The 27,644-nt window shown below is 47.9% G+C and overlaps 2 protein-coding genes across 3 annotated transcripts in view; one reads left to right on the top strand and one right to left on the bottom strand.

The window, feature by feature from the left end:
• Window positions 1-27,644, top strand: part of LOC133279591 (heme oxygenase 2-like) — a 230,566-nt gene that overhangs the window by 185,975 nt on the left and 16,947 nt on the right. The window lies entirely within an intron of this gene.
• LOC133279583 (zinc finger protein 850-like) lies at window positions 530-24,003 on the bottom strand. Its single transcript, XM_061473438.1, is given in 5 exon segments — window positions 530-627; window positions 630-1,930; window positions 1,932-2,005; window positions 17,879-19,398; window positions 23,668-24,003. Coding segments are annotated over 5 exon segments (3,075 nt in total). The 5' UTR covers window positions 23,750-24,003.

Genomic DNA, 27,644 nt, shown 5'->3' with positions numbered 1-27,644 from the left:
TTCAGAGGTGCCCACCTAAACGCTACCCCTGTCCCCAGAGCCACAGTCCAGCACCTCATCAAAGGGACCAAGGAGGGAAACTCCTGGTAAGTTCACAGATCTTGTCCAGTTCCGCACTTTGGTCATCAGCCCTTGTGCCAGGCACTGCATCCAGAATCTGTCTTCTCATACTGCCTGGGAGAACAGCACAAGGGGCACATCAGTCAACCAGCTTCGCACCTGGGGAGAGTAGGGATGGAGTGTGACAGGCACACATGAACTTCCTGAAGAGCCTCTGTTCTGGAGATAGCCAGTATTTGCCCTGCCCATCCCAGCATGCAGTCAGCTCTGCCTGGGACACCCCAAGCAGGGACAGTGACAGTGACAGGCACTTATAGCTGATGTATGTAAAGCAGTGTTGTGCTAGGCACTATGAGGCTTGAATAACAGATCTGTTTCACCCAACAAAGGAGAAACTGGGACAGCGATAGGCTTCATAGGGCTTTGCTCACAGGGTATCATACCTCACTGCTCCCCACACTCACCCCACCTAGGGCTCCCCACCCCTGTAGGTCTGCTGGTGCTGGTAGAGTGCCGAGCTCACACTGAAGCCCTTCCCATAGTCGGCAGAGACGTAGGGACCCTGTCAGTTTGGATGCCCTGGTGCCGGATGAGGTGGGAATTCTGCTGAAAGCTGTTCCCACAGCAGGTGCAGATGTAGGGCCTCTCTCCGGTGTAGAAACGTTGGTGTTTCTTGAGCGTAGGGCTGCAGATGAAGCTTTTCCCACAATCTGTACACTCGTAGGGTTTCTCCCCAATGTGCATCCGCTGATGCCGGGCGAGCTTTGAGTTAACAGAGAAGCTCATCCTGCACTCAGCACACTTGTAAGGCCTCTCACGGGTGTGGACCCACTGGTGTTGTTTCAAGCCTGAGCTCACGCTGAAGTTCTTCCCGCAGGTCCTGCACTTCTAGGGTTTCTCCCCGGTGTGGACCCGCTGGTGTAGTATTAGGGATGAGTTCACACTGAAGCGCTTCCCGCAGGTCCTGCACTTGTAGGGTTTCACCCCAGTGTGGACCCGTTGGTGTTGTGTCAGGGCTGAGTTCATGCTGAAGCTCTTCCTGCAGGTCCTGCACTCGTAGGGTTTCACCCCAGTGTGGACCCGTTGGTGTTGTGTCAGGGCTGAGTTCATGCTGAAGCTCTTCCTGCAGGTCCTGCACTCGTAGGGTTTCTCAGCGGTGTGCACACGCTGGTTCCAGACAAGCTGCGAGCTCCCGTAGAAGCTCTTCCCGCAGTTGGCACACTTGTAGGGCTTCTCCCAAGTGTGGATTACCTGGTGCTGGATCAGCTTCGAGCTCTCCCTGAAGCCCTGCCCACACTCCATACACTCGTAGCGTTTCTCCCCAGTGTGCATCCATTGGTGCAGGACAAGATGTGAGTTCCTGGTGAATCTCTTCTCACACTCAGAAGACTTGTAGGGCTTCTCCCCAGTGTGCATCCGCTGGTGTCGTGTCAGGGCTGCACTCACGCTGAAGCTCTTCCCGCAGGTCCTGCACTTGTAGGGTTTCTCCCTGGTGTGCAACCGCTGGTGTCGAGACATGGCTGAGCTCATGCTGAAGCTCATCCCGCACTTGGCACACTTGTAGGGCTTATCCCCAGTTTGCACACAGTGGTATCGTGTCAGGGCTTCGCTCACACTGAAGCTCTTCCCGCAGGTCCTGCACTGGTATAATTTCTCCCCGTTGTGCACCTGCTGGTGCTGGACAAGCTGCGAGCTCACGCAGAAGCTCTTCCCGCACGTGCCACACTTGTAAGGCTTCTCCCTCATGTGGATTACCTGGTGCTGGTTCAGCTTCAAGCTCACACTGAAGCTCTTTCTGCACTCAGAGCACTTGTAGGGCCACTCCCATGTGTGGATGCTCTGGTGGTGAATGTGATCAGTGCTTGAAACGCTTCCCACATTTGGTGCAGGTGAAGGGTTTTTCTCCAGTGTGGATTCGCCGATGCTGGATGAAGTTGGAGCTCACCTGGAAGCCCTTGGATCTCTGAATCCTTTCTGACCTGCGTGGGAGAACAGGGTCCTGTGCACGACCCTGGGAACTGTTCTCCTCAGAGAGTCTTGAGCAGAAACCCTTGGCCTCCGCTAGCCTGGGTATGCCTTGATGGGCATTGTCTTCATTCGTGCTCACAATCCCATCTTCAGCTGCAATAAAATGAGAATCCAGACAAGTCACAGGCAGGACTGGAAGCTTTGAACAGGGCAAATCGCAAGGGGCCAAATCCTAAAAATTCAGCAAATAGATTGACTTTAAGTATAAAACATTCTGCTATATCCTGCGTTCAGGACATGGTAATTATCTCCAAACTACACAGTGGATTTTTCAGAGTGTTCACAGGAGCAAATGCCATAAATTGCCCTGCATGCTTCACCGGAACCTGAATCTACTGCAATCACTGGCATACTAGAGGCAAAAGTTTACTGCTTGAATGGGAAAGATGCTTGCTCTTCCAGGATGGTGTACCTGAAAATCATAGAACCACAGGATGGTTTTAGCTGGAATGGACCTTACAGATCCCATCCAGTTCCAGCCTCCTGACTTGTGCAGGGACACCTTGCACTAGACCACGTTGCTGCAAGCCCCATCCAACCTGGTCTTGAACACTGCCAGGGATGGGGCACCACAGCTCCTCTGCGCAACCTGTGCCACAGCCTCAGCACCCTCACAGGGAAGAAATTCCTTCACCTTATCTAAATCTCCCCTCTGTCAGTTTAAAGCCATTCCGCCCTCTCCTGTCCCTACTTGCTCTTGACAAAAGCCCCTCTCTCCATTTCTTGTTGGGCCCTTTGGGTGCTGGAAGCTGCTCTGAGATCTCCCCAGAGCCTTCTCTTGGCCAGGCTGAACAAGCCCAGCTCTCTCTGCTTGTCTCCACAGGATGTTACTAAAAGTTGAACTGGGAGTCAGAGGAAGGCCATAAACAACTGCGTTGTTCAGCAGAATGTTACTTCAGTTGCAACAGTAATCTCCGTGCTCTCTTGCTGCCGGTACTGCAGAGGAAGAGAAGACGCACAAGGTATGAGACACGGACACCACCTGGAGCCTGGCTTTTGCCAGTCTTAGAGCTGAATTTAACATTATGCTTTCACTGGTGCAGAACAAATCTGTTGTGCGTGCTAGGTGGTGGGTGAACTGAAGATCCCCCATGGCTGGTTCCAAATTATGCACTGAGGAAATCAAATACATGTAGAAGATGAAGGTAGGTGCAAGTCAAATTAACGGTAGCTGAATAGTTACGACTGGCTCCTGGGACACAGGCAAGGAACAGATCCGTGCCCTCTCATGTACATGAAGTCTTGCAGAAGAGTTACTGGTATGACTGTTCACTGCACAGACCCAAGGTCACCTGAAAGCCTGCTCAAGACAAGGGGCTTGTGCTGATTCCTTGTGCTGATAGACCTTGAAATTATTGTCACGGCTCTAGCACTTCTACAATCATTTCTGTTACTTCTGAGCTACTAGGTACCTTCACTGGCATCTAGGACACGCTGTCTGTAAAGGCTTTGATCAAAACCAAGACAGGAACTCACTGGAAGTATTTCAAGTGGAAGGAGAGCAAGGTCACAATGATGAGGATTTAATACTAGAAGCATATGGCTATACTGGCAAAAATGAATAAGCAAAAGAAACATGAAGAATGTGGATCTTCCTCAGCCCATGCCAATTAGGGTTGATGGCAGGACCTCTGATATGCCCAAGAGTGCCAGTGCTATAGCTACAAGGCAAGCTCCAGGTAAGCAGAGTAAGCTGCTGGACTTCTGACTGTGGTACCTCACTGCTGGGACTAGAGGTGGCTGTTGTGATGCCACAGAAAGGGCTGGAGGGGAGATCTGGAGCCCAACATTCCAAACAGAAATCTGAGTATAAGAATTAATGGACAGATGGCGAGAGGACAGACTGGGGAAGACCTGGCACGGCCTTTGGAATGAGATGTCTCACTTCACAAACCACTCAGAGTTCTTCAGAGATGTCCCCAGCTTTATGTAAAGGGACATGTGGGGTCCAGAGGCATTCCCAAAAGACATTCATCCTTCGCCAAAACAGGTAAAGAACCTAAGCTGCTGTGGCATGAATGAACCTCACAGGGTGCTAAGGAAGGGAAAAGGAGGTGGAAACATTTGCTGATGATTTTGTGTTCCTCAGGGTTAAAGACATAAAGGCTGACTACAAACTGTGGCACAGCCTTGAGATACTGACCAACCAGGTAACAGGGGACATTCACGGCAGGTAAACAAAGACCTTCAGAGGAGAATAGCCTCTACATCTTGCATTTACACCAGGCTTGGACTAGGATGTTCTTGATATCATTCAGGAATAGCACCTTGGAGTCTGAGCAGCTGGATGAAAACTGAAGCTCCTACGCAAACAACACAGCCAGTCAAGCATCAATTAGCGCTGGGGGGGAAACAATAGAGAGGAAAAGAGAATGTAATTCTGACTTGCTTCTCAAACCCCACATTCTGACTGTGTGCAAGTGGGAGGATGGATCCCTCATGTCACAGACACTCTGACAGAGCTGAGGAAGACAGAGGCATGACAGGAACCATCAGAGGCACAGAGCAGCTTCTGTATAGGAGATGAGTCAACTGCCCATTCTGCTGGGAAAAGGTACAGCTGACAGGGGGTATCACAGAGGACTATAAAAACACAAGTGGCCTGTGGGGTGGTTTGGCATCTATCCTGCACCATCTGGTCTAAATTAAGAACTCCTGCCAACAGGAAAAGGCACTTTCAAAGCAAACTAAAGGAGGCTGCAATTCATCACCTAAATAAGCTGGGGAACTCCTTGCTGCAAGCTGCCACGGCTGCTACAATGTGCACAGCTTGAGAAGGCAAGAAGATAGATCTTGAGACATTATGGGCTTAGTTCAGGAGCTTCTGAAGCCACAGACGGCTCAGGCCTGTGAAAGGATACAGGGACACATCACTGCTTGTCTGCCCTTCTCTGGGTCTTGATAAAAGGCTGGGCCTGCTGCCTGCTGTATGAGGAAAGGCTGAGAGAGCTGGGCTTGCTCTGCCTAGAGAACAGAAGGCTCGGGGGAGACATGATCACCACAGTCCAGTATTTAAGGGTGCCTACGAAGAAGACGGGGGCTCCCTTTTCACAAGGAGTCACATGGAAAAGACGAGGGGTACAAGTTACTCCTGGGCAGATTCTGGTTGGACACAAGAGGAAAAGTTTTCCCAGTGAGAACAACCAGCCATTGCAATAATCTCCCCAGGGAAGTGGTGCACTCCCCAGTGTTGGACGCTTTAAAGACTCAGCTGGACAGGGCACTGGGACATCCAGTCCAGGTCATGCTTTGCCTGGAAAAGTTGTACTGGATGATCCTTGAGATCCCTCCCAGCCTGGTGCCCTGTGGCGCTATGAATACCGTCGCCACAGGCAGCAGGTGAAGCTGGACGGGCCCTGCTCCAACCCAGCACCTCCGCCCTTGTACATTCTGGGGGCGCTGGTGCTCCCGGAGCACTCTTTCTCATGACGGGTTCACACTTCGGCACAGTTGGATGTCCCAGTAATCACAAAACTAGCTGAAACCACCCATATCTGTGACTTCTCTGACAGCTGGCAAATATTTAGACCAGTGTGACCTTCGCACAAAATTTATTGCAGGATGGGCAGACAAGGAGTATCCCAAGCTCACAGATGTTCGGGAGGCACTGTCTCCAATCTAACTGGTAAGTAGAAGGATGGTGTGAAATCATTCATTCATGTTTAGTGGGGCCACTAAATCCTGTTATCTCTCCCCTGCCTTTCCCAGTCTGGTACATCTGCTCTATACTACGTGCCGAACAACATCTCTTTAACTTCTCTTTTCCTTCCTTCCTATTACCCTTCTCCAGTGCCAACACCATCGGGTCTTGTGGAGCCACCAGCCCACATTTTGTCTGCCATTCAGGATGATCCCGAAGGGTAAAGAACATATCAGCATTATGAAACTTCATCCCATTTTCCTTCTCATCTCAAAAATAACAATTGTAATAAGGTATTATAATTCCAAGTTCCATTGAAGAGCCACTTTTCCCCATCTTCCAACTTATATGAAGGCCATCACTGGTTACAATATTTGGTCAAGGTTTTCTTATTCACACTTCCTCCCAGTGGCCCCCCTGTATCTTTCCAATGAGCTAAAATGCAACCTAAAGGGCTCTTTTTGAGAATTCCCCCACTCTGCTGTCCTCCCATTGTAAGCCTTTAAAGATATACGACATGGTTAGCCCTACAACAGTAGTATCTTACCCAGAGTAAAAGGTATAAGGGCATGCTGCACCCACAAGCGATACACCCAAATTCCAAACACTTCTGTAAATAAACTGTTTGTCTCCCACCAAAAGAGAGAATTCATTTTGAACAAGCAGGACACTTAGCTTGGATATACAAACAACAGTGATGACAGATAGCCTAAGGGCTAGTTGGAGCCCTGCGCCAGGGAGCTTGATCACTACTCTGACAGTTAACCCCTATATTGCTCTACTGGTTCTTCAGTTCTCCCAGGTTTCCACAAACTACAAGTACTAATTCACCCGAACATTCAGTCCGGTCCCAATCGGACCAATTTACCAGGCAATTAACACACCAAAAATCCCGAGCAAATTTCACTGACACTTTATCCAAACAAACAAACTGTTCAAAGATGAAAACTGGATCACACACAATATCATGGTGGATAGGACACCAAAACTCAACAATAGGTTCAATTTCATGAGATATACACGCCATCTCTGGCCGCTCTTCTCGCAGAGAACATGGAATCGCAGATCAGGACTCCACGCTCTCTTCATAGCTATGCCACGTCTCACTTACACAAAACACTCATTCACACAAGGGCCTGTCTCTCAATCACCCACTTCACAGAATGTCGTCTAAGCCAGTAATTGCTAACACATAAATCTTAAGACAGTGTTTACCCACCAAAGGTTCGTGAAGCCATTAGTACAGTGAACCTTGTATTGATACCCTACCAAACCAACCCAACACAACCCTTGGGGCGAGGACCTGCGCTCTTTATCTCACGTAGGACATCTCCTCACGACTTACAGGTATCCCTGATACATACTAAGAACTCCGATTTCTCCCCTTGGGGTCCCACTTTTATTGCCCAGGAGGCAGAGCCCCTGACAGCCCTAGTCTTGCATCTCTTCCTGCTGAATTTATCTTGTCCTTTCCTTTTGTACATGAACCATATTCCCTCTTGGCTAACATAACCCCCCAGTGGACTGTCTGGGGGTATTTCGGCCGGCATTTCCTTGCTCCCTTTTTTTCCCGGGACCTGGCTTACCCACCCGTTGTCCCATACTTATATCCTGGAGGGTATTTCAGTCTTTCTTACTGATTCACTTTGTCTCTTCACCAGCCAATTCCCTTGTGGGAGATTGGAACTGCGGTTAGAAAGACCCCGCACTTGCTTCACAGATCCCGTATACCCGGTCCATGTCTCATTCACACACCGATCATCCCCATGTTCCCAACTAACCGAACAATACTTACACTCTGTTTTCTTGTCCAGGCCTTCATGCATGTGAATTACAGCAGACCGCGGTTTCCTTGGGAGCCCTTCCCCGCTTTTGCTTTATGAGTCCCCTTCTTTGACCAGAATATGACCTGCAAGTGCTGATGAGACCAGAAGAAACCGAACAAACCGCCAAAATCGGCAGGGCATGCCTTTCGCCCGAATTCCCCTAAGCCCACGGAAGCAAGGCAGGCTTTATCCTGGAGGAGTCCCCATTTGTGAAATAGGAGCTCACTCCTCCAAACGAGGTAACAGGGTTTTATGGAGGGACAAAGACAAGAAAGCAAAAGGAACAGTGCTGAGTGCATGACCATAGCCAGAGGCGTGCTGATAAGCATTTGTTACAGGTTTATATACTTTCATTATTGCATTAGCCGTGGATAACACCCACTCGACATGGCATTAAGGCAGGGAATATGTTCTGAAATACGTGTACGCACAGAACTGTGCCTGTATAAGAAAACAGCTCTTTTCAGATGCAAGATCCGAGAAGGTACGTAAACATCTGCAGCACAGCTTTTCAGAATAAACCTACAGAGGCTATGTTTTCAGGCAGCGCACAAATCAACGTGGTGGTAGCTCCAAAGGATGACCCACAGTGCCGCTGATCATTTCACTGTCACAGTAAATTTATAAGCAGTGTGTTCCGAAGCTCAGTCAGGGCTCACACAGTGTATATTGGCAAGACAAGCTTTGTACAATGCCAGTAACATACCTGCTCCTTTCTTTAGCTTAAAAAGCAATCAATACCTTAGTTGAAAAGCTGGGTGTGGTTTGCTTCTTCTGCAGCCTTGGAAGTGTTAAACAGAAGTATCAAAATATATTTGATAGTTGTTACTACCCACTGGAAGTAAAAATGAAAGCAATGCATTTTCCAAGACAAATGAGCCTGCATTAGGAAGGCAAGAAAACACATGAATGTATACAAACAGAACTGGCTGGCAACACATCATCACTGGCACATGGCAACACCAGTGCTAGCTTGGGAAGGCTGCCTTTGCTTATGGAGTAATGAAGCAGGGGATTGAATGATTTCTGTCAGGGAATTTGCAGTGCATGTCAGAAACATCCTTGTGGTCTTGAAGGCCATAAAAGATTTTTAATCCTTTTCTCATCATCTGAGGAAAGTTTCAGAATTACAAGAGACATCTCAGTTTGTCAATGGCAGCAACAAGGAAGCACCAAGCCAAGCCCCCGCAAAGCAGTTACCTGCAAACCCTGAGAGCACAGATGCGGTATTTAAGTCATCTTTCTGCATTAGGCAGAGACTGCCCTGGTGCAAGCTTTAAGGATGACAAAGACAGGAGTATGGAGACACTTTCAGTGCCTAAAATTCACAGTTTTGTTATAACATACTGAATATTTTTTTATGATACAGTGTAGTGCACACAGTTAGTACAGGCGTAGACTCTACTGCTCTCCACTAGACCCAGTGTTGCTGCTTAGAATGCATCCCCGACCTGTCATAAGACATAACTTATCATTAGTACCTTACACATTGTTTATTGTATGTCGTATAAATCAAATAAACTCAAAGATATATGGTATAAAAAATAAAAACATTGACATGTTCAAAAAATATAAATACTTTTAGAAATCCAGCTTCTTATTTTGAAGTGTTGAGTCCATTTTGTTCGGTAAGAGTGTGCAGAATCAGAACTGCCAGAATGACAAAAGTCAGAAGATGCTGTGAAAATAAATATGTAAAAGATGACACTTTAGGGTCCAAGACTTCCCCCAAGAGTCCCAGAGAGTTTACAGACTAAGATCAGCCCACTTTGGAAATGACACTGACCAGGTTTTCTGACTAGTCTGCTACAGATAGCTGCAAGTGACACACCACTCCAGACCCATCGAGTGGCCATGCAGCCAGGCAGCATGAAACTGTCTCAAGTCAAAGAGAAGTCAACCAGCACAGAATATCTAGGTATTCTGGGAAGCACGCTGCTCACTCTTCCCAAGTCTGAAGCCTCGACTTTCAGAGCATGTGTGTGAATTTACTGTTTAAACTAACCTCCAAGACAACAGTCTTGCCTAAACCAGTGGGCATTCTGCAAAGGCAAGAGAGGCAGCTCCCTAGAGCATAGTTCACCTCTAGGGTCATCTTTCAAACCAAGAAGCTGCCATCACATGAGTCTGCCCAGGAAACCATGGAAAACTGGCTCGCCTTGGCCAGCAGGACACAAACACAAATGCCAAATGGTCAAAGCATTTCTGAAGGGCAATTGATAGTAGAGACTCAACTGCTTGCTGCCAGCTTTAGCCAGATTACTCATTCCCATCCCTGCTGGTATACTTTGATCAAACAGATTTACTACACCTCCCATTCGAGGTCAGCCCCCTCAGGGCCAGAAGAGCAGGCAGGCAGCTGCAAGTTCACCAAGCTCAGCACAGGGCCAGCACCAGCACATCAGCTCCTGGCTCCCAGCTCACATGGAGCACCCCAGCTATGAATTAACTTCCCTCTGGCTCCTCTCCCTGAGTTTCTGAAGCCCTGTTCCACAGCCACTTCCGCTGCCCTCCACACTCCAGCAGAGGACTCAGCCAGGAGCACTGGGAGCTGGGTCTGAGCACCCAGTCTGGAGGACACATCACCAGGGTGAGGGTTTCCCCTGTGATCACACAGTCCTTGGGCTCACTGGGACAGAGCCTTCCCCAAGGGGAGGGCTGACCACAAAACACTACCTTGTGATGCCAGCCAGCCCATTGCAGGAACAGAAGTCACAGGGGAAGCAGCCCCACATCCCCAGGGCCCTGCAGCACAGGATAGGACACAGCACAGCCTCCCCAGCCGGAGGGTAGAGTGGTTGTGAATATGTACAGGCATGTTGTGCAACCTCATACATAACTGTTGAGTATATATATAAAGGAAAAATGATGCTAAGGTGTGCATGCTTTTGGAGGAGCTATCCTCCATGCGCCTCAGCACTGAATAAATCATACCTACTTTACAACTTTAACGAGTTGTGGAGTCTATCTGTGCATCAATTTGGTGAGCCATCCAGGAGACCTCTGTTCAGCTGCAGGATCAGCTGAGGGGCGGACATGCTAGGTGCCCCAGGCCACTTGCCTGGGGGAGCTCTGCTTCTCGTCTGCTCACTGCGGGAACAGACAACAACCTGTGCCAGCTGCGGAAAAACTGTATGTTTGGAATTTAGGTTTGTAATTGTCTTGGGACTTACAGGGGGTCTATAAGGCGTACACATGGCCCGAGGCTGCTGGTAAGGCATGCAGAGACGTCTGGCACACAGCATAGTTCCCCTTGGCAGGTAGGGCTTGCAAGCAGGGGACTCACCAACCGATAGAGTGGCTGCTAGCAATTCTGAGGGCGGATCAGGTGCGTCCGGGTTTTCGTCACATCCCAGGCTTTGGGAGCTAGGACGGACCTGCTAATGACTGTGTAGGAAGCAGAAGAAGGGTAAGCGGAACCATTGTGTGTCTGTGGGATCCCGTGTGCAAGTGTTTTGTGTGAATGAGACGTGGCATAGCTACAAAGCGAGTGTGGAGTCCTAATCCACAGTTCCGTGTTTTCCGCAAAGACAGCGTCCGGAGTCAGACAAAGTGTATTTGTTATGATTTAAATGCTTGGGGAGAAGTAGATGGAAGTAAACTGTGACTAATTGAAAGATTAAGAAAAGTTCCCTTTCTGCACCCCAGTGGCTGTATCAGAAAAGTATAGCATAGTAATATTTGAACAGTAGAACCTGCCATGCATACTAGGAGTATAAATTTTATTAGAACTGAAACTATTATCTAACAGCAGAGGAGTTGATCTGCAGAACTCAGAGATATTATTTTACTGAACTCCCCGAGAATATCATAAAACTTGGGTGTAGGTACTCTCATATTTTTATAAGTGCATTTGCAGAACACTGAAAGAGAGGCTATAAAGATTTGTAAAAGACTGTTTGAAATGGGAACCGGTCAAAGCAGAAAATTCTGAATAAAAGCCCATTGGATTGCATTTTGGCACACTGGAAAGAACTGGAAAGGTTTCCTGAGGGCTTGGTAAACAAGAAAACATTAGTAAGATATTATGAGCAATAGTGGCCTTTATATACTTTGGATGATCAAAAAAAAAAATGGCCTAAAAATGGAACTCTGAACTATAATACATCATTACAATTAATATTGTTTTGAGGGAGCAAGGAAAATGGGATGAAATAATATATGCAGATATGTTTTTCACTTTAAGAAACCAGCTGGAGTGACAGACTGAATGTAAAATTAATATAGCTCCACCAGATCCCTTAATTTTTGCTTTGGAGAAGGACAGGGAAAAAAACCTAGAAGTTAAGATGGAGAAATGTTGTTCAGCATGTGATACTGGGGAAAGATGTTTAAAGTTAAAAAACAGTAATCAGGAAGATAGATAGGAAAATTATATACCACAAATACCTCCAAGAGAAGCACCCTCTGTATCTGTCCTATCAGACATTAATAAGGAGCAGGAGATTGCTGTCACTGGCAACAAGCGGCAGATTCACATTCAGAGTTGAAAAAGGGTTAAAACAGAAGTGCTGTTGCAGAGGTAGGCATCTGCAGCCCCTGCAGAGCAGAGAAACAGGTAGGAGAAAAAAAAAGGCCAGATAGTGCTATAGCCACAGCTGCGGTGGTTGCTTTGAAACTGGAGTAGGAGGAATATCGGGCAGAGGTGGGGGAGTGGACTCTTTTTCTGTGAAACCGGATTGGTGTGCGTGCTATGGGGAGTTGGGACGCTGGAAGTGAGACTGCCCTTGGTGTGGGGGAGTGCCATGGGGTGGCTCCGGTGACTGAATTGGAACTAGACTGACAGGGACCTGGGGAATCTTCCCTAGCAGATCCACTGATAGTAATGAAGCTAAAGAACAAAAAAGAAAATAGAATTTTTAGCTGATACGGGCACAAAGTATTCAATTTTAAACAAAGCTTTGATGCCTTTGGGGGATGATTATATTATGGTAAAAGGGACGACTGGCCAAAGTGAAAAGGCTTATTTTTATAAATCATTGAAATATTCTTATATATGCCTAACTCCCCAAAAGCTCTCCTAGGGAGAGATTTATTGGAACACTTGGGAGCGACCATTACTTTCAAAGAAGATGAGATCACTTTAAAAGTAAAACTGAGGATCGTTACCCTGTGGTAGCAAATCCATATACTCTATTAACATGCTTGACACCTGAGTTAACTTGGTTTACTGTTTTAGATTTGAAAGATGCTTTCTTTTGCCTCCCTCTTCACGAAGCCAGCCAGAAAATGTTTGAATTTGAATGGAAAAGCCCTAAGAATGGGCGCAAACCCCAGCTCATGTGGACGGTGTTGCCTCAGGGATTTAAGAACAGTCCCACCCTGTTTGGAGAACAACTTTCAAAAGACTTAGAGTCCTGAGAGGCTTCGCCGGAAGAAGGGAAGCTATTGCAATATATAAACAACATCTTAATAGCCATTCAGACAAAAGAGACGGGTGTTGCCTGAATGATAAGCCTGTTAAATTTTCTGTGACTCCAGGGATATAGGGTATCCAAGAAAAAAGCCCAGATAGTAAAGCAAAAATAATTTACCTAGAATATGAAATTAGTACTGGACAGCGAACACTTGACACAAGACCGAAAAGAGACAATATGTCAAATGCCAAAACAAGATGACGTAGAGATAGTGGTGACTAACACTGTCAACCCAGCTTCCTTCCTCAGTGAAAACAAAGGAGAACCGGTACACCATGATTGCCTAAAAACCATTGAGGCCACATAATCCTGCCGTCCAGACCTGAAGGATAGCCCTTTGGACGACGCAGAAACCGGGTTTACTAATGGGAGCAGTTATGTCATCAGTGGAAGATGACATGCTGGATATGCAGTTAACACCTGCAGAGAGGTAACAGAATCTGGACCTTTGCCAATAAACACATCTGCACAAAAAGTGGAACTAATTGCTCTGACTAGAGCCTTAGAAATAGCAAGAGGAAAAAATATAAACATCTGTACAGACTCAAGATATGCATTTGGGGTTGTATAGGCACAGGGAGCCATTTGGAAAGAAAGAGGACTATTAAACTCACAAGGGAAAAACATCAAATATGCACAAGAAATAATACGACTGTTGGAAGCGATCCAACTACCTGAGAAGGCAGCAATTATACACATCAAGGCAAACCAGGTGAGCTCAGAATTGGAGGAGGGAAATGAGCTGGCGGACAGAGAGGCAAAAGAAGCGGCAAAAGGTGAGATGACAACAGAAGGGGCCCTAATTCTGGATGGGCAAATTTCCCTGAAAGGTAAGCCAAATTATGATAAAGAAGATTAGAAATTAATTATAGACCAAGGCAGAACCTTCAATGAGGAAGGGTGGGCTAGCACAGCACAGGGAAAAATAATAGTCCCCTCTTACCTGTTATGGTCCCTAGTAAGGAGTGAATATCAAAAACGCACTGGAGTGAATGCCTTGCATAGGCATTTAATAAGCAAAATTATGGCTAGAAACCTGTATAACTCAATAATGCAATCTCTGCCTCCAAACGAATTCCAAAAACAACCCTAGGCCAAAGATAGGCCAAACTGGGAGGGGTAACAGGTCAGGACAACAATGACAAATTGACTTCACGAAACTGCCAAGAAAAGGGGGGTATAGATATTTGTTGGCATTAACGGATACCTTTTCAGGTTGGCCAGAAGCCTTTCCAACTAGAACTGTGAAAGCTCAAAAAAAACCCACCCCACAATCAATGCTAAGAGTATATGCCTTGACAAAAAGCAGGATATTTGTCATTTTGAGATGCCAGAACTGTGTTTGTTTCAGAACTGCTTATGTTTCTGTGAAGATGATGAGATTATCACTGTTGGAAATTATTTCAACCTTTATATTTGTGTGACTTTACATACTTAAAACCAGTTGTATCCCATCAACTAATAAATTGTCACCCACATCCATTAGAATGAATCTTAAAAATAAACAGGGTCTTACAAAAAGACAAGATACAACTCATCACTGGTGGGATGTACTTTTTGGGTGGTCACCTATTGCAACTGGTGTTCTAAATATGCTTCTTCACCCTATAGTTGTTCTTTTAATATTAGTAGGAATAAATTTTATATTCTCTACTGTGCTGTTAGTTTGAAATTGGAAAATGCTGCAACAAGTAGAAGCTCTAATTTCTTTGTCAAAGACACATGATAAACCACTGATATCTTTTGTAGAAGCTCGCTAGGAAAAGAGCCTATGTATTAGTAAAAGAATTCACTAACTTTATAGAAAAGGGGGGACTGATGCAAAGGGTTAACCGACGTACAGGGGAGGTAGGTCAAGCTGCTTACTTAGGTGTTACTTCTTGCTCATGCTTATCATACTTGCAATGTACAAGGGGGTAGATCAAGCTGCTTGCTTAAGAATGTTACTATTCGTTCATGCTTATCATACTCGCTGTATATGCTAGAATAAAATATAAGGAGGTGGCTATTGTTAAGAGATAGGGACCGTGACTTGATTCCAGTCCTTTGGACGCCTAGGCCGGCTGAAACTGGCTCTGCAGTTTGGACAATGACCAAGCCTCCAAAGAGCACGCATAAAGACTAGAGGTGAAAAGTTCAGGCTCGAGGAAGACTTGTTTACTTCATCTTGAGACTCTCGCCCATGACCACCAGGAGGTACTGCACAGGCATAAAGGAATTCTTAGCTCATTATAATACGAAGTGGGGATAGGACATGAATATGTATAGGCATGTTGTGGAACCTCAGACATATGTATAACTTTAGAGAATAAATATAAAGGGAAATGACGCTAAGGTGCGCATGCTTTTGGAGGAGCTATCCCCCATACGCCTCAGCGCTGAATAAAGCATAGCTACTTTACAGTTTTAATGAGCTGTGGAGTCTATCCGCGCATCAAGAGGAAGGCAGGTTCAAGGGCGCTATTTTCATTTTGATCACTCACTGAACAGCAAGCACCACACCAGGTCAGCAAACTTGTCACAGCTCCAAACATCCACCATGGGGAAGGGAAACTGAAGCAAAGAGGCAGAACCTGCCCAGGCTGAGCCAGGAGCTGGTTGTGGGCCCAGGGGAACAGCCTGCGGGCCTCAGCACAGCCAGCCTCCTGCCAGCACAGCTGCACAAGTCCTGATGGCATCCTGGCTTCCTGCACAGCTGGCTTCAAGTCAGGCACTCCTCAAGAAATGCAGATTCCAAAATTAAACTAGAGAAACTGGTTCCAATTTATCTTATACTTCCAGACAGGCAGAGTCCTGCAGGTAGGGTGTGCTGCCTCTGCATGCTGCCAGGCCTGCAGCCACTGGCACACAGGAGCAGGTGAGAGCAGAGCTACAAAGAGCACTTCAGCACCATCCTACAGACAGCAAGAGGCCTGGAGATGGCTTGACATTACATCCAACCCAAAGGAAGCCACCAGATCAAGCCTCAGACATGACTAGTCAACAGCAGCAGCAACGGCTCAAGGCTCCCAATGGCCAGATATACACAGTGTGACTCCAGAGAGCATCGTTCTACAAGACACATCTGCTAAGTCACTTGACAGAGCCTCTGCACCCATGTCTGGCAACACACTCATGTTTAGCAGCACTCACCAGCACTGGGACTTTGCTCTCCATGCCATGGGGCATCTGCTGGGCTCTCAGAAGCCTTTACCCAAACCTGTAACTACTGTTGTAGAAGCACAACTCAGAGCAGTGAATTACTGAAGAAGGGGTTAGCACACAAAGGGTCATTTAAGGACTTCGGTGCAGTCAGACTTGTATCTCCCACAACTGTTTTTGCAGATGCTCCATCTGACATGATCACCTCTACAGTGATAGGCAGGACAGTGACAACACCAGTCCTTTCAGCCCAAGGTGAGGACACTACATACACACGACAAGAAGGAAGCTGAGGGTTTTCCCAGTACCATCCAGCATAGATATGATGAGCCGTGAATTCAGGAGACAAGTCAGGACAAATCAAACCCCTGTCCTTTTCAGTACTAGGCTATCACATGACAACTCAGAGGAAGGGAAGTAAGAATCACTGCATCTCTTACCATTACACATCCCTTTTATTCAGAAAATGGTAGCTGAAAGCCAACAACATCGTCACTCCTCAGGGCCCTCATTTCTCCCGGTTATCCACCGCTGCAAGAGGCAGTGTCCTTCTCACCAAGCAGGCGGCTCGAGCAGCTGCCCACTTCCACTGCAGAGGCTGGAATGACATTTCATTTGCTTCATGAGCTCTGCTCATCAAGATGTGGCTGATGTTCAGGGTAAACACATACCTTCCCGGTGCCCTATCAGAAGCCTCCTGGGAGGAATCCAACAGCTACAGGAGGTGGGATAGTGGGGCTACAAATTGGAGACAAGGCTTAGTACAAAACACCTCAGCACTCCAAACATTTCTTTCCCAATAACAGTGTTCAAACCCTCAGAGAAAACATCCCTATCTCATCTAGCCAGCACTTAGTTTGCCTCAGACATATTTCCACATTAAGTTTCAGTACTTTGCAAACACCCAGGTGGTACAGAGTTCAAATTTGCTGTTCAACCAGTTTACAACTTCAGGCTCTTTCCCTACATGCAGAACTTTAATCCTTGCTTTAACAAGCAGCAGCAGAACGTGGCCGCGCATACCCAAGCATCACTGCAGTGGAGACAAACCCCAGGCCTAGCAGCTTTAAGAGCCTTCACATAGGTAACCTGGCACTCACATCAGAAGAGCTTCACACCTTCTCCTCCTCCCACAGGGAGGTTTTTCGTGCTGGAAATGGGCCTCACAGAATAATTTTTACATGGCACGAGCCCCTGCGCAGGCGCAGTCCAGGAAAGGAAAAGCGGCGACATTTTATGATAGTTTATTGCGCAGGGTCATTGTGAGCGGCACCAGCCATGGGAGCCAACCCCAGGGGTCACCCGGTCCCAGCCCTGACGCGGCAGGGACACCCGAACGTGTCCAGGCGGGGCTTGGATGTGCCCAGAGAGGGAGCCTCCACATCCCCCTACACAGCCTATTCAGTGCTCTGACACTGCAACAGAACAAGTTCTTCCTCATGTCCAGGTGAAAGCTCTTGTGTTTCAGTTCATGGCCACTGCTCCTCATCCTGGGGCTGCCCACCACTGAAAAGAGTCGGGCACCTTCCTCCTGGCACCTGCCCCAAACCTCCAATCAGCTCCCTCCATCACCTCTCCTCTTCTTCATCTCTGAGGGCTCATTCTCCTAGGAAGAAACTGCTTTCACCCTCCACAAGCAGGGTGGTCAATGGGAAGGGGAGACATTGGGCTTTGCTCACAGGGTATCAGACCTCACCGCTCCCCACACTCACCCCACCTAGGGCTCCCCTGTGGGTCTGCTGGTGCCGGAAGAGCGCCGAGCTCACTCTGAAGCCCTTCCCACACTCAGCACAGACGTAGGGACGCTCCCCGGTGTGGATGCGCTGGTGCCGGATGAGGTGGGGACTCTGCCGAAAGCTTTCCCCACAGTAGGTGCAGATGTAGGGCCTCTCCCCGGTGTGGATCAGCAGGTGTTTAATGAGCGCGTAGCTCCGGTCAAAGCTCTTCCCACAATCCATACACTCGTAGGGTTTCTCCCTGGTGTGGACTTGTTGGTGTCGTGTCAGGGCTGAGCTCAAGTTGAAGCTCTTCCCACAGCTCCTGCACTCGTAGGGTTCCTTCGCAGTGTGCACCCACTGGTGCTGGACGAGCTTTGACTTGTAAGAGAAGCTCTTCCCACACTCGGCACATCTGTACGGCTTCTCCCCGGTGTGGACTCGCTGATGTCGTGTCAGGGATGAGCTCACACTGAAACTCTTCCCGCAGTTCGTGCACTCGTAGGGTTTCTCCCCAGTGTGCACCCGCTGGTGTCGTGTAAGGGCTGAGGTCACGCTGAAGCTCATCCCGCACTCAGCACACTTGAAGGGCTTTTCCCTGGTGTGGACCCACTGGTGTTGTGTCAGGGCTGAGCTCACACTGAAGCTCTTCCCACAGGTGCTGCACTTGTAGGGTTTCTCCCCGGTGTGCATCCGCTGGTGTCGTGTCATGGATGAGCTCACACTGAAGCTCTTCCCACACTCCATACACTCATAGGGTTTCTCTTCAGTGTGCACCCGCTGGTGCTGGAGGAGCTGCGAGCTGTCGGAGAAGCTCTTCCCGCACTCGGCACACTTGTAGGGCTTCTCCCTGGCGTGGGTTGACTGGTGCCGGATCAGATTCGAGCTCATGCTGAAGCTCCTCCTGCAGGTCTTGCATTCGTAGGGTTTCTCCCCAGTGTGCACCCGCTGGTGCAGGACAAGCTGCGAGTTCTTGGAGAAGCTCTTCCCGCACTCAGCACACTTGTAGGGCTTCTCCCCAGTGTGGGTTAACTGGTGCTGGATCAGCCTCGAGCTCACACTGAAGCTCTTCCCGCAGGTGCTGCACTCGTAGGGTTTCTCCCCAGTGTGGACCCGCTGGTGCAGGATAAGCTGTGAGTTCTTGGAGAAGCTATTCCCACACTCGGCACACTTGTAGGGCTTCTCCCCGGTGTGGGTCACCAGGTGCTGGTTCAGCTTCGAGCTCACGCTGAAGCTCTTCCCGCACTCAGAGCACTTGTAGGGCCACACCCCTGTGTGGATGCTCTGGTGGTGAATAAAATGTGATCGGTGATGGAAACTCTTCCCACATTCGGTGCAGGTGAAGGGTTTTTCTCCAGTGTGGATTCGCCGATGCTGGATGAAGTTGGAGCTCACCTGGAAGCCCTTGGATCTCTGAATCCTTTCTGACCTGCGTGGGAGAACAGGGTCCTGTGCACGACCCTGGGAACTGTTCTCCTCGGAGAGTCTTGAGCAGAAACCCTTGGCCTCCACTAGCCTGGGTATGCCTTGATGGGCATTGTCTTCATTCGTGCTCACAATCCCATCTTCAGCTGCAAGAAAATGAGAATCCAGATAAGTCACAGGCAGGACTGGAAGCTTTGAACAGGGCAAATCGCAAGGGGCCAAATGCTAAAAATTCAGCAAATAGATTGACTTTAAGTATAAAACATTCTGCTATATCCTGCGTTCAGGACATGGTAATTATCTCCAAACTACACAGTGGATTTTTCAGTGTTCACAGGAGCAAATGCCATAAATTGCCCTGCATGCTTCACCGGAACCTGAATCTACTGCAATCACTGGCATACTAGAGGCAAAAGTTTACTGCTTGAATGGGAAAGATGCTTGCTCTTCCAGGATGGTGTACCTGAAAATCATAGAACCACAGGATGGTTTTAGCTGGAATGGACCTTACAGATCCCATCCAGTTCCAGCCTCCTGACTTGTGCAGGGACACCTTGCACTAGACCACGTTGCCGCAAGCCCCATCCAACCTGGTCTTGAACACTGCCAGGGATGGGGCACCACAGCTCCTCTGCGCAACCTGTGCCACAGCCTCAGCACCCTCACAGGGAAGAACTTCTTTCACCTTATCTACATCTCCCCTCTGTCAGTTTAAAGCCATTCCGCCTTCTCCTGTCCCTACTTGCTCTTGACAAAAGCCCCTCTCCCCATTTCTTGTTGGGCCCTTTGGGTGCTGGAAGCTGCTCTAAGATCTCCCCAGAGCCTTCTCTTGGCCAGGCTGAACAAGCCCAGCTCTCTCTGCTTGTTTCCAGAGGATGTTACTAAAAGTTGAACTGGGAGTCAGAGGAAGGCCGTGAACAACTGCCAATTACTTGGATTGCAACAGTAATCTCTGTGTTCTTGTGCTGCTGGTACTGCAGAGAAAGAGAAGATGCACAAGGTATGAGACACGGGCACCACCTGGAGCCTCGCGTATGCCACTCTTAGAGCAGAAGACAATTAAATTTATGCTTTCACTGGTGCAGAACAAACCTGTTGGGCGTGCAAGGTGGTGGGTGAACTGAACATCCCCCATGGCTGGTTCCAGATCATGCAGTGAGGATATCAAATACATGAAGAAGATGAAGGTAGGGGCAAGTTGAATTAACGTTAGCTGAACAGTTACGAATGGCTCCTGGGACAAAGGCAATTAACAAATCCCTGCCTTCTCATGTACATAAAGTCTTGCAGAAGTGTTAGTGGTATGAATGTTCACTGCACAGACCCAAGATCACCTGAAAGCCTGCTCAAGACAAGTGCTGATTTCTAGAGTGTTCACAGAGAGCTGTGACTCCTTCCAGCCCACTGCTCTGAATGTGGTTTGATGAGCAGGTAGCAGGTTCCGAAGCACATGCCCTCAACAATGCTGTGCCTTTTGCTGTCCACAGGAAACATAGCTCTTTGCAGGCTGAATGAGCAAGGCAGGACCTGTGCGACATGCACACAAAGCACATCTCCAGATCTGCTTAAAGATTCCACAGATATCTTGTGGTTCTCTGAACACTCTTACGAAATAAACCAGTAATTTATCGGTCGCATGGGATTGCTGTACAAACCACAGGCATCCTCCTGTTGTCTGGCAGAGCTGTGAGAAGGAAGTGCAGGCCATGGAAGAGGTGAGGTGCTACTGAACCGTAAGTGTGCAATAAAGAGAGTCTAGAAGTTTGACCCCAGACTGATATATGTACATATTTCATCTTCCTCTTTCTAGGAAGCACAAGAAAACATCACAATATGATTTCACAGTGAACTCCTAAGATACCTTCCGTGGCAGCTTGCTGTGGTAGTGATGCCACTTCTTCCCTCACATAGTATTCATTAAAACCATCCCTTGAGAGGAACAGAAACTGAAATTTTGCTATTTACCATGAAGGCATTTCCATTTGTCTGCAGCTACTCCAGCCAGGCCTGAAGGAAAAGAGCAAGGTGATATTCACAGACAGGATGGAAAGAGGATGTTTCTGGCAGGCCAGCATGAAGCTCTTGACCCGTTCGTCAGACTTACTGACTAGACAGTGGAGCTAGCAAAGTTGTTCTGTTGCCATTGCGCCCAAAGAGATGCTAACTTTGGCACTTACACAGAAGTATGGTTCTTTACATAGACCATGAAAAAGCCTTCAGAAGTATGTGACAATTAAGTTTTGTATGGTGTTCTGTATTTTTGGGGGAAGATCAGGGGTGTCAGGATTCTTTTTACAATTACTGTCACGGCTCTAGCGCTTCTACAATCATTTCTGTTACTCCTGAGCTCTCAGGTACCTTCACTGGCATCTAGGACACGCTGTCTGTAAAGGCTTTGATCAAAACCAAGACAGGAACTCACTGGAAGTATTTCAAGTGGAAGGAGAGCAAGGTCACAATGATGAGGATTTAATACTAGAAGCATATGGCTATACTGGCAAAAATGAATAAGCAAAAGAAACATGAAGAATGTGGATCTTCCTCAGCCCATGCCAATTAGGGTTGATGGCAGGACCTCTGATATGCCCAAGAGTGCCAGTGCTATAGCTACAAGGCAAGCTCCAGGTAAGCAGAGTAAGCTGCTGGACTTCTGACTGTGGTACCTCACTGCTGGGACTAGAGGTGGCTGTTGTGATGCCACAGAAAGGGCTGGAGGGGAGATCTGGAGCCCAACATTCCAAGCACACAAACAGAAATCTGAGCATAAGAATTAATGGACAGATGGCAATAGGACAGACTGGGGAAGACCTGGCACGGCCTTTGGAATGAGATGTCTCACTTCACAAACCACTCAGAGTTCTTCAGAGATGTCCCCAGCTTTATCAAAAGGGACATGTGGGGTCCAGAGGCATTCCCAAAAGACATTCATCCTTCGCCAAAACAGGTAAAGAACCTAAGCTGCTGTGGCATGAATGAACCTCACAGGGTGCTAAGGAAGGGAAAAGGAGGTGGAAACATTTGCTGATGATTTTGTGTTCCTCAGGGTTAAAGACATAAAGGCTGACTACAAACTGTGGCACAGCCTTGAGATACTGACCAACCAGGTGACAGGAGACATTCACTGCAGGTAAACAAAGACCCATAGAGGAGAACAGCCTCTACAGCTTGCACTCACACCAGGCTGGGACTAGGATGTTCTTGATATCATTCAGGAATAGCACCTTGGAGTCTGAGCAGCTGGATGAAAACTGAAGCTCCTAGGCACACAACACAGCCAGTCAAGCAGCAATTAGTGCGGGGGGGGGGGGAAACAATAGGGAAGAAAAGAGAATGTAATTCTGCCTTGCTTCTCAAACCCCACATTCTTACTGTGTGCAAGCGGGAGGATGGATCCCCCATGTCACAGACACTCTGACAGAGCTGAGGAAGACAGAGGCATGACAGGAACCATCAGAGGCACAGAGCAGCTTCTGTATAGGAGATGAGTCAACTGCCCATTCTGCTGGGAAAAGGTACAGCTGACAGGGGGTATCACAAAGGACTATAAAAACACAAGTGGCCTGTGGGGTGGTTTGGCATCTATCCTGCATCACCTGTTCTAAATTAAGAACTCCTGCCAACAGGAAAAGGCACTTTCAAAGTAAACTAAAGGAGGCAGCAATTCATCACCTAAATAAGCTGGGGAACTCCTTGCTTGCTGCAAGCTGCCACGGCTGCTACAATGTGCACAGCTTGAGAAGGCAAGAAGATAGATCTTGAGACATTATGGGCCTAGTTCAGGAGCTTCTGAAGCCACAGACGGCTCAGGCCTGTGAAAGGATACAGGGACACATCACTGCTTGTCTGCCCTTCTCTGAGTCTTGATAAAAGGCTGGGCCTGCTGCCTGCTGTATGATTAAAGGCTGAGAGAGCTGGGCTTGCTCTGCCTAGAGAACAGAAGGCTCGGGGGAGACATGATCACCACAGTCCAGTATTTAAGGGTGCCTACGAAGAAAACGGGGGCTCCCTTTTCACAAGGAGTCACATGGAAAAGACGAGGGGTACAAGTTACTCCTGGGCAGATTCTGGTTGGACACAAGAGGAAAAGTTTTCCCAGTGAGAACAACCAGCCATTGCAATAATCTCCCCAGGGAAGTGGTGCACTCCCCAGTGTTGGACGCTTTAAAGACTCAGCTGGACAGGGCACTGGGACATCCAGTCCAGGTCATGCTTTGCCTGGAAAAGTTGTACTGGATGATCCTTGAGATCCCTCCCAGCCTGGTGCCCTGTGGCGCTATGAATACCGTCGCCACAGGCAGCAGGTGAAGCTGGACGGGCCCTGCTCCAACCCAGCACCTCCGCCCTTGTACATTCTGGGGGCGCTGGTGCTCCCGGAGCACTCTTTCTCATGACGGGTTCACACTGACGGCCCTTACCTGAGGTGCCGCTCAGAGCACTCTTCCCTTCGCAGGAGCGGGACAACCGCAGTTCCTCCTTCTGATCCATGTGGATGAGCATCTCCGGCGCCGCTCCGGGGAAAGAAACGAAGAGGGTCAGGCCAGCTGGGCTTTCACCGACCGCTACCAGCGGCGCGGCTCGGGAGCTAGCGGCTCCGCGACGAGCAGGGACCCCGGCTCCAAGGGGCGTGCAGCGGAAAGCACCGGGCCCCGCAGCACGCCCCTGCCAGGGAGGCTCACGCGGCCGCGGGGGGCGGGCTTCCGGGCCAAGCCCTACCGGGTCAGGCCCCGCTCCCTGCGGCCCGGCCAGGCCCGCCCTCAACGCCTGGGCCGGCGCACCAGGGGGGTGCTGCCCCGTGACGGCAGCGACCAGCGACGGGCGGTGCTTTCGCCTCCACGGCCGGAGGGAGATGGCGGCGCTGGGCTTCCGGTGGCGATGGTGCCGTCCTACGGTGGGGCTCCCCCCGCGGGCCTGCCGGTACCGAGTGATATAGGGAAAGCAACTGCCTGGAAAACATAGGGTTAAAATACTTTTAACTTCACTTAGGTCTGAGATAAAGAACAATGTTTGAGTTGTATGTCTGTGGTGTCATAACAGAATTTAGTAGTCTTACTAACAAGAGTGAACTATTTCTTACCATTGTGAAGTACGAGGTCACTCCTGTACTAGAGATAACAGGGTTTTATCCTTCGAATTAGTTAGTTTGGGGATAGTGAGTCCTGAACATCTGCTAGCTTCGGATACTCATTGTCTGCCCATCCTGCTCTTCTTGCAATACTTCCTGCCCTTGCCTTCCTGTGGTATGAGAGGATACTGGACTGCCTGCAGGAGTGTCTCATTCGGAATCGCCACTTTCCTCTTGTGGTGGTTCCTGTCCACAGGTGTTTTGTAATATTCTGGTACATCCCCAACTCCAGGGTTCCCTGCCTTTCCCAGTCTGGTACATCTCTGCCCTATACTACATGCCGAACTGAAGCACAGGCTCAGAATCTACAACTCAAGAGTTATAAAGCAGGTATGTTTATTACGGCACCGGGTCAAAGGGGGACCCCTCCTCCTAACTTGCACACCGAGGGGTTAAGCAAGCAGATATGTATTACACACAAACATGCATATTCATTAGGTTCCCGAGAGTTCGGTGGGGATACTACAATTACTTTGGGTACTCATTATAAGTCTCCTCCCTTTTGGCGCTTTTCACTGCCCTCCGATGGTCGTGGGCAGGGGTCTTCAAGATGCAGTAAGCAGTCTTCCTCAGGGTGCACTTTTCACCTTTGGCACAGTGGGATGCCCCAGTAATCACAAAAGTAGCTGAAACCAGCCGTATCTGCAAGTTCCGGGTTGCTGGCAAAGATTTGGACCAGTGTGACCTTCATACCCCAAGAGGTGTCATCCTTGGTCATCTCATGAAATATTGCAGTTTGTTTCCAAATTTCCCCCAGATCTGTTTCAATTCTGCCACTTTGTTCTATATAGGAACCATTGATTATGGAACAAACCCCTCCTTGTGAAGCCAATACCCTCTCTAGAGCCATTTGGTTCTTGTAACAATTTTGCGCTGACGTGTGAGCCTCCGTCAGAAGAAACTGCTGCTGGTACTCCAAAATGAGGTATTATCTGGTTTAATGCTTCTGGCCAGTGTGAAAAAGTATCCCTTAACACCAACAAATACCAATAACCTCCTTTTCTCAGCAATTAGAGGAAAATCAGTTTGCCATTGCTGTCCCGGATAACTTCCTCTCCCAATTGTCCCAATCTGATTTCTATTTTCACCTAATGAGTTTTATTATGTTTCTCCTGAACTAGCTTCCAGAGTTGATTATAGGGAATTACAATTTGCCCACCAGGTATCTGAACCCAACCCTCTTTGTTTTCCTGTCTTTTTTGATCTTCAATCAACTTTTTATCCTCTTTTGAATATCTAGGATCAGATTTCTCAATTGTTAGTTTGCTATCAGGGATTAAGGACATGATTTTAGATTGTTCAGATGCTCCTTTGGCTTCAAAACTGGCCAGATTATTTCCAGTTCTCTGATTAGGGTCACCTTGTTAATGCCCTCTACAATACATAATAGCTACTTCCTCAGGTAGCTGAACAGCAGTTTCTGTAGCATGTTTAACCTGTTTCCCTTGTATGTTCAAAAGTCCTCGTTCTTTCCAGATAGCACCATGTGCATGGACCACACCAAATGCGTATTTAGAATCAGTCCAAATATTTATCCTTTCATCTTCAGCCAATTCCAGGGCTCTCATTAATGCTATTATTTCTGCCTTTTGGGCAGAGGTGTTTGCGGGTAAAGGTTTAGCTTCTTTTACCTGTGAAGTGGTGGTAATGGCATATCCTGCTTTTTGTTCACCATTTTTCATTTAGCTACTACCATCAGTAAACCAAGAATCAAATCTGGTTGGCTCGAATATACAGTCTCTACAGTGGCCAAGCAGTCGTGTGTTAGTGGTTCTGTCGGTTGTACCTGCAAAAAGGATGCTGGATTCACAACATTAGTGACCACAATTTCTATATCTTCGTGTTCCATAAGGGTGGCCTGGTATTTTAAAAAACGTGAAGAAGATAACCAGTGGGCTCCTTTCTGTTCCAGAAACTGCTGATACAACATGGGACACTAGCACAGTAATCTTTTGTCCCAAGGTAAATATGCAAGCCTCTTCAGTATTCATGACAACTGCTGCCACAGCTCTTAGGCATCCAGGCCATCCTTTGCTCGCTTCATCCAGCTGTTTCGAAAAATATGCCACTGCCTTTTTATAGGGTTTCCTTTCAACAGTTCACATAGTGGTCTTACCAGAACACCATAATCATGGATCCAAAGTCTGCACCATCCAGTCATTCCCAGGAACATCCGGAGCTCCTTGATGGTCGATGGTCATGGAGTTTGGCAAATGGCTTCTTTTCTAACAATTCCAAGTTCTCTCCATTCTCCTGTTACTTCATATCCTAAGTAGGAAACTTGGGTTTGGATTAGTTGGGCCTTTAGTTTGGATACCTGATAACCATTCAGTCCCAGGAAATTTAATTATTCCACCGTGCACTGGATACATTCTTCCTTTGTTTCTGCATCAATTAACTAGTCATCCACATACTGTAACAGAGTCTCCATCTGTGTAGATGGCTTCCATGATTCCAGTTTTCCAAAAATTGTTGGACTGTTTTTAAACCCTTTAGGTAATACCGTCCAAGTTAACTGAGTTTCCTTTCCTGTGTCAGGATTTTCCCATTCAAAAGCAAATAATTTTGGCTTTCTTTGGCCAATGGTAAGCAAAAGAAAGCGTCCTTTAAATCCAAGACAGCAAACCATTTGTGATTATTATTCAATTTAGTCAGTAAGTCATACGAATTAGCTACTACTGGACGAATATCCTCTGCAATTTTGTTGACTGCTCTGAGATCTTGAGCCAGTCTGCTCAAATGTTGCTTCTCGCCCTAATAAAGATTTTGGAGAATTTGGCATGCATAAAAGTTTATGCATTCCTATTTGTTTTCCCAATTTGTACTTTAAAGGTTTCAGGAAGAAAGCCTCTTTTTTTTTTTTTTTCTCTTTCCCTTGCTGGCCAATAGGTCCCACATCTGTAACAAATTCTTTCCTCTCTGATTTAGCACGAAATAAGTTGCTCCTGTATTCACTAAAATTCCACTTTATTTTCTCTAGTGACTGGCATTTAATTTAACCGGTGGATCTGATAAGGTAGATTCCCGAGGTCCCTGTTATTCCAGTTCCAATTCAGCCGTAAGAGCCAAACCATGCCACACCCCCTGCCCCCCCCTCCCCCCCCCCCCCCCCCCCCGGCAGTCTCACTTCCAGCGTCCAAGCTCCCCATAGCACGCACACCGACCCAGTTCCACAGAAGACCCCACTCCCCCACCTCCGCCCAACATCCCTCCTCCCACACTCAAACACAGGAGCTGCTCGAGCTCCTCTCACTTCCACCTTAGTTTTCC

This window comes from Pezoporus flaviventris, unplaced genomic scaffold, assembly GCF_033815535.1.
Source record: "Pezoporus flaviventris isolate CSIRO_AGI_PZ_B2104156 unplaced genomic scaffold, CSIRO_AGI_Pfla_v1 ptg000078l, whole genome shotgun sequence".
Taxonomy (NCBI): Eukaryota; Metazoa; Chordata; class Aves; order Psittaciformes; family Psittacidae; genus Pezoporus; species Pezoporus flaviventris.
Note: the sequence above shows the minus strand (reverse complement) of the source record. Positions and strands in the feature narration are given on the sequence as shown.